The 7,677-nt window shown below is 36.5% G+C and overlaps 1 protein-coding gene across 1 annotated transcript; it reads right to left on the reverse strand.

The window, feature by feature from the left end:
- Window positions 1-455: 455 nt before the first annotated feature.
- Window positions 456-5,646, reverse strand: ptger4a (prostaglandin E receptor 4 (subtype EP4) a). The gene is made up of 2 exons (XM_058388806.1): window positions 4,629-5,646; window positions 456-2,017 (listed from the first exon to the last, which is right to left on the reverse strand). The coding sequence occupies exons 1-2, from the start codon at window positions 5,406-5,408 to the stop codon at window positions 1,490-1,492; spliced, it is 1,308 nt and encodes a 435-aa protein (XP_058244789.1). The 5' UTR covers window positions 5,409-5,646; the 3' UTR covers window positions 456-1,489.
- Between the last annotated feature and the right edge of the window lie 2,031 nt (window positions 5,647-7,677).

A 7,677-nucleotide genomic window follows, 5' to 3' on the forward strand; every position in this document is an offset into this window, starting at 1 on the left:
GGTTATTGTGTGTAGATTCATGGAGTATAAACATAGTTAAATCCATTTCTGTTCCAGGTTGTAATACAAGTTGAAAGGAGTGAATGCTTATGACAGGCATTGTATCATATATATTGAGAGTTTAAGTACAGTGTATTCACTCATTGTTTTTGTTGAATAATTGAGCAGTTGAAAGAACTAAACTGCATATTCCCGTCAGAAAGAAAGACAGTATAGTGAAATGATTAAAGAACATCACAAAAACTTAATAGCAACTCTTAAAGACACAGTGCCCTGCATGAAGGAACAAGCATTTAAAACTTTTCTCTGTAATAATTACTGAAGTCCTTATAGCACCAGTACTACAAAGCTGTTTAAAATATTCAAGAGTATTCATGGGCGCACATTGCATATATAAGGGGGGAAATAATTAAAAGTACAATTTTTTATGTTTTTCATTTAATATCCATTCACTGGGACTCTACGGAACAGAAATAACAGGGCAGCTAAGCAGCTGAACAGTATGACTTTTATTTTCTCCCTTTTTCTATGTTTACTCCCTATGCTTATTCAAGGCCAATTTCATGAGTGTGAATACTACAGTTTAGCAAACTCAGCAGGAATGGGAGTAAGTAAAGTTGCATAGCTTCAGGAAACAAAAGTTTTGCTTCCTTATACATGCTGTGTGACTAGTCAAAGCATTACAAAGATTATTAGGCAACTTTAGCCTTGTAAGAAAAGTGCATTCGTGTAAAAAAGATCAGTATGGCCCATGGAGTATTGATCACTGAGGGAACAAAGAGTTAAGATAAAAAAGGGAAAAAAAAAGTAAGATACTGGCGGTTAGGATATTGGGTTAGTTGATTAATACTTTTAGCCTTCTTCTGGTAAAATATACATAAAATGGATAGAACAGTACAAATAAATCATGAAAAATTTGTAAAAAAATGTTTTTCCTATTTTAATGATTGAAAATGTACAATGCATAGTATGATTAAGAAAAAGGAAGACAATCAAGTTTTATATACACATTTTCTAGTAATATGAGCCTCTTATTCTCATGACATTGTCACATACTCTTTTCAGAGAATGTTTTGAGTTCATCAACATGCTTACTGAGGCTTAAATTAGAGTCACATTGCAGCTCACATTTATTTATGCAAGAAAATAACATTTCTTTGGGAAATGGAGCACTCAAAAACTACCCTGATTTTAAAAACAAACATTTTGTTAGATTTGTTTGTGCATAGTTTATTTCTGATCATGCTGTGACCAGTTTGAACCCTGCTGGAAAAATAAATGTATCAATACTGTATGTAGCTAGATAGGGGATTTTTAGAGTTGAGAGCTGAGAGTTTTATGTAGAGTGTAGAACAAGACTGGTTCTAAAAACTCATATCACAGCTGCCATTATATGGTACAAATTCAACAAAAATACTTAAAAATGCAAATAGGCTTACAGATGTCACCGCACCTGCCTCTTAGCACTAAATACTTCTCTCCTGGAAATTCACAATGTTAGTTTAATTGTAGGGTCTGGTTCTTTTAAGCCTGTAGGATGATTTGTGTGGTTAATAGTGCATTTTTCTGCCTCACTCTCTGAACTATTCCTGTTGGAGAACTTTGTGCCATGTTGTTGGGAAGAATATGAAGAGGACCCAATGTGTCTTGAACTGCAGGTACCTTTGTAGGGTTCGGTTATTGTAGAGAGATAAAGAAAAGTCTGTGAGGCGCTTCTGACCTCCCTCATATTCCGAGACACAAGTGATAGTGAGTCTCTGGAGATAATGGATGAAACTCGCTGTTGCTCCAACCAGTGGAAATTGGCCTGTTTTTGCTGACCACGAGCAATGATCTTACAGAACAGATAATTGATGTTTTTTGTAAGTTTGATGAGAACTGCTTTTCGGAGTAATATGTAGATCCAAGGATCTAGAATGGGGTTCATTGAAGCAAATCGTATAGCCAAAAGATCTGGGTTTTTGTCCAAACGTTTCTCCACTGGAATCCTGTATATTTGGTTGATGAACACCTGCACCTATAGACAAGATGTTGAAAAATTATTAATTAGCATCTTTATTTACTCTGTTCTAAATCTAAAATTTTCTGGCCACTACTCACCAAAACACTAATTACAAGCAAAATGTTTAAGGATCCTTTAAATTCAGTCCTGGCTATAAAATTTGATAAAACAAATCCAAGTGATAAAACATAATTAACCCCTTAATGAACTGGATCATGTAGTTCCAGTAAGGCAACTAGTAGGATAGGGCCACAGAACTGGACTTGAGAACCACTGTCTTAGAGGGAACATTCTGAGTTTTAACATTGAGAATACTGTTGTACTTTGTCTTTACTATTTAGTGTAAAATGTATTTAACACTAAAATATTGAATACTTTTAGACGTTTGTACTTTAAAGAGGTAGCAGATAATAAAATATACACGCATATAGTGCATACAATGGAAATTGGGAAATAGTTCTGAAGAATTTCCTGTTTGCATTATGTCTTGCCCCTATCATTAACACATCCATGTTTGTCATGTGATTTTGATCACATGGATGTATGAATTTAAAATACACTTGAATGTAAAGTTCTGTTATTTGTATTTGATTACCAATATGATTTGTGTATGTATGCTCAAATACAGAAAAATACAGAAAAACTGTCAGGGATCATAGATCCCATAATTTTGAATGATTTTCAAAATGTTTCAAAATAATGTGTTCCCTATTTTCAAAAAAATACAGAAAATATTTTTTGATGATTTCTTCTAAGTGATTATAGACCTGTCAACTGTGCCAGAGCTGCTAGGCAGCTACCAGTGACACCACAGATATGTGAAAGCCTTCATCTTTGATTTGTGAAGAGTTTATCTACAGTGCATCTGCTTCTTAAAACCTAGATGCGACAGTGATGGAAATGAAGATGTTGTATTGTGGCAAATACCAAGACTATTGTTAGTGGATATTTAACAGGTGTTTCATGTGATCTGTAATGTATTTTATTATTTGCAATATTATTTTATTAAACTAGTATTGCTTATTTTATTTTATTTTATCTAGAACCATTAGGGTAACTTACAAACTCACAGATTAATTCAAATTGTGACCCTGTGCTTGGATGCAGCTAAAATGAAGCCTTATTTTGTTAATAGGTGTTTCATGTGATCTGTAATGTCTTTTATAATCTTTTATCCTCTGGCTAACGAAATGGATTCTAGTTAGAGTGCATAGCTATTATAATCTTATAGCTATATTACAGTCTTACCAACACACATAACAGGTCAAGAATATGCAGTAATACTTTATAAACCAATGTGACAATATAATTGGTTGATTCTTTCTAGTTTACTGCATATCACCAGTTAATATTTGGGTAATACCCATTGTTAGCCATCATCCACCAGAATTACCTGATTATCTTTAGTAAAACTATTTATTTCATAGCTCATTATATAGTGTAAATTACTAAATACATTTTTCAGTTGCATTTTTATACATGGATTTTGCAATATGTTTCACAAATTAATTTATTTGACCATCTCTGGTCACTGCTGACTTGTAAACAGAAATATTGAATTTTATATAAACACAAAAATGCTTATGTGCTCTGAGATTACCATACTTTACTCAGTCTTGACAAGGGGAGCTTCCTTGTAATAGCAGGGTAGTTGTAAATATCTACTTTTGTTATGCAAATCAAAACTGTGGTGTTTATTGTGCATATGCAGCATATTGTCCTCTTTGTCCATGGGAAAGTTCAACCATGCAGCTCTCCAGTCCAAACATGGCTTATCAAGAAAAATATGTGGAGCAAAATAACCTATATAAAAATAAACCTTGCTTTTATATTGAATACTTCACTTGACCATACAATTAAATGTGCAATTTTGTATCTGTTTACAGATACAAACAATCACAAAATATCTTTATCTGTTTACAGATAGAGATGCCATCTAATATTTTTTTTGTTATAGGGATAAAATAGTAACTTAACTTTAAACTTCATCATTTTTTTTCTCTTCTCTCTTTCTATACTTCTGTACTGTAAAGCTGCTTTGAGACAATGTCCATTGTTAAAGCGCTATACAAATAAATTTTTATTGAATTATGATCTTACACTACAGGGTCTTCTTCTATGGACTCATCGAATGTTACTTAAATAATTAATTGTTCTGAGCTTTGTGAAAAGGCTCTGCTTGGAAGCCTTTCTGATAAGATAACCTTTTTACCTTTTTGTGTCCCTCAGAGGAACAACCTAAAAAATGCTGAAGACCTCTAGATTTAACCTTATGGGCTGTATGGTCACTAATAAATCAGAATAAAAAATGTCATGAATAGTTACATTTCTCTTTCTACAGCACAGTTACAGCTGTGAATGAAGAATGAAGAAGGAATATGTACGTATGTTTTGTTTTACCATGACTGGTAGACCAATAATATAAACACGGAACGCAAATAAGCTAATGGCATATTTTGGGTTACACTCTAAAAAAACCTAAATAAAGAAAATCTAAATGTGGATCCCTTCACCTATTAGGGAACTATTTTTCTCTTTAAGAAACAAAGAAAACTATCCCAATTACTTTTTTTCCAAGGTGTGCCATAAAGTTGTGCAATGATAGGTGGATGGATGAAATACTCACGACCAGAGGAATAGAGCAAACGAGCACCACGGCAGATGTGGCGATGAGCAGCACGACCATGTGGATCTCCGCTCCTGCCAATCGCCTACAGCTGCGCTTCCTACCGACCTCCGTGACTCTCCCCTGATCGCTGCCCAGCGACATCCTCCGTACAAACCTGCGGTGCATCCGCATCAGTGCGCAACACACTGCCACATTACAGATGACTGTAGCCAGGATAAGGACGAAGCTGACACCGCCGTACATGTACGAGAAGGCGGCATGTATATTCTCCTCAGTCCTCCAGTCTAGAAAGCACCATGTCTCCGGATACTGCTTGGTGACCCGGCCGAAACCAACGCTCGGGAGGGCGCAGAAAACCCCGTTGGAGACGTAGATGGCGAGAAGCGTGGCGCCCGCCAGCCTCTGGTTAACGTAGTCGTTGTAGAAATATGCGTGGTTTATGGCCACATACCTCTCCACAGACATGGCACAGATGATGCTCAGGCCGGCTAAAGAGAAGAAGAGCAGAATGAATCCGAAATACTGGCACAGAGGCTCTCCCGCCGGCCACGAGCCCTTCACATACGTGACAATAGTGACAGGGCTCGCGAGCACCGTGCCCAAAAGATCCGTGACCGCGAGGCCGCACACCAACGTGTAAAATATCGTCTCCCGCTGCTCTTTTCTGGATTTACACAGCACAACGATGGCGATCAAGTTGCTCACCACACCGAATATGAACATGACCACCGGGACAGTGGGTTCCATCCTCAGTACTGAGATAGTGCTGTTGTACATTCTGGACGCGCCTGTGCTCGTTTACGAAACTCCGTCGGTGGGCTGTGACATTTTTTCTTTCAAAAGTACCCTGATTTTGCGCGCGACAAAAGTGGCCTTGGCGTAGCCCGAATATTGAGTTGATTAATTATGTGAAAAAGTAGAAAAATAAAGTAAAAAAAGACAGGAACAATATCTTCCTTTCTTTTCTTTTTTTTGCGTCTCACGGCACTTAATTCAGCGCAGGCGCGTTGAGGGAGTGTATAGAAGTCTTAGATCTTACAGGTTTGCCCCGCCTCTGCTTTCCTTACCCTAACGCAGATAAAAAGCATATCAATCGTTGTAGGCTATATATAGTTTTAATGTTTAATATAAGTAAATCAAGTCGAACTACGTTTAGCGTGGCTAAAGTTAACCAGTAATAGATTGTGACCTTAGAATTACCAATTCCTTTGAATGAAGCTAGATTGATAAATGATAACTCCTTAGGTCAGGAGGGCGCATATGAATTTGCTGTGATTATGTTGTAAATAGGTGTTGCAAATGAATGACCTTTGCCCCTGATAGCAAAAACTACACGCGCCTTTTTAGAATGAACTTCGACGATGTAGTTTGTAGTTATTATTTATTATTTATTTATTTATACTATTTTGACAGTTAGCAAAAAGCAGGTCAGACTGGTCCAAGAATATGTTGTAGTAGGCCTAAAAGCACACAACAACAATAACTGGCAATAACTGGAAAAATAAACCTACTAACAATAAATTACCTAATTGTAAATGTAACATTTAGGATAGCCTAAGTCATAAGTTTCCTGTGTCTTATATATTTTTTAGAAAAATATTAATATTAGACACCACTGTACTTCTTTAGTCAACTGAGAAATAGAGTCTTAGCCAGGTTGGTTAGTGTTGGTTCTTGTTAGTGTTGAACTGTCTTTGTAATGTAATGTATATTTTACAGCTTAGAGTTTGTAGTTGTAATTGATTGTCTGCTTGTTAATACTGTTGCGAACTTTCTGAGCATTAACTATGCACAGCTTGCAGCATGGGTAACCGCCATTATGAGATATGTCCTCACTGTCCAATAATAGTGGGAGACTATCTGAAAATAGGCTGAGTTATAAGTAGCGAATCTGTTTGTGAATAGAGAAGGAAAAAAGAAACAGTGTCTACAGCCCTGGGGTGTTCCTGTTATGAGTAGCAGGGCGTGAGAGCTTGTACTAGTATCTTTGGCAAGCTTTATATTACTCGCAATAGAAAGAATCAGGTAGCATAGTGCAATGTTTACCTTTATGTTCTAAATTATAAGATAATTAAAGCAAGCAGACATAATCTGTTCATATTCAGACATGACATAGTTCAACACAACAGTTCAAACACAGCTAGATAATATTCATATTTTATTTAAAACTACATAAAGTGTACTATATGTAAAATAAGGAGAGAACAAAGCATAGGACAGGACAGAAATCACATTTTAGGCTACTATCCACAGTGTCACAGAGTGAAAGGTGGGGTGATATTTGGTGAGCAGTAAAAAAGGGCTTAATAATGATGATTTGAAGTCCATGATGAGAAAGTAGGCAATGATTAGTTGGGAGATTGTTCAGATTCAAACGAATGGCATAAAGTCAAAGAATGACTGCATTGTCAACAGGCTTGCTAGTTTGTTATATGCACTGCAGTGGTTCCATATGTGCATGCTTCCAAATGAACAAGAATTAGTTGTTCAAAAACCTTTGTAGCCACGCGTGTGTGAGCACTGGATTGGAGTTGTTCAGGCATGTTGTCTTTGCTTACTCTGGAACAGGCATGATAACGAGATTCTTAAAACACTGTGCAGTTATTTAAAAGAGGTGTCAAAGAGAAGCCTGATTTCCAAGATAAACACAGTGCTAGTAGGAATAGACCAGACAAACCATGAAATGAGTGCCACTGACACAGTTAGGTCTACTGCCAAGTAAAAAATACTCTCTGCCTGAAAAAACCTGAAGATATTGATGCATCAAGTTGACACGAAGAAATTCAAAGAAAGTTCTGCAGTGTTGTGACATGGTGCAGCATGCATGCTGCCTGTATTCACTCCCAGTAAAGTGTTTAATTACTGAGGTATGCTAGTCAAACTGAATGCTGAATGTTTGGTTTCACATATTCTTGTTCTGTCAACCTTCAATTATGTAAGAAAGGTAGCAAGGGGACAAGTCCTCATAAATCTGCCTATACAGAATATGCATGCACGTGAAACCTCTAGCTAACAAACGCTTGTCATACAGCCAGATATGGATTTA

The sequence above is a fragment of the Hemibagrus wyckioides genome, linkage group LG05 (genome assembly GCF_019097595.1).
Source record: "Hemibagrus wyckioides isolate EC202008001 linkage group LG05, SWU_Hwy_1.0, whole genome shotgun sequence".
Taxonomy (NCBI): Eukaryota; Metazoa; Chordata; class Actinopteri; order Siluriformes; family Bagridae; genus Hemibagrus; species Hemibagrus wyckioides.

Coding starts and splice junctions, on each gene's coding strand:
- ptger4a (XM_058388806.1), bottom strand. CDS start 5,408: ATGTACAACAGCACTATCTCAGTACTGAGGATGGAACCCACTGTCCCG. Junction 2,018..4,628: donor TTTGCTCTATTCCTCTGGTC/GTGAGTATTTCA, acceptor TCTTGTCTATAG/GTGCAGGTGTTCATCAACCA.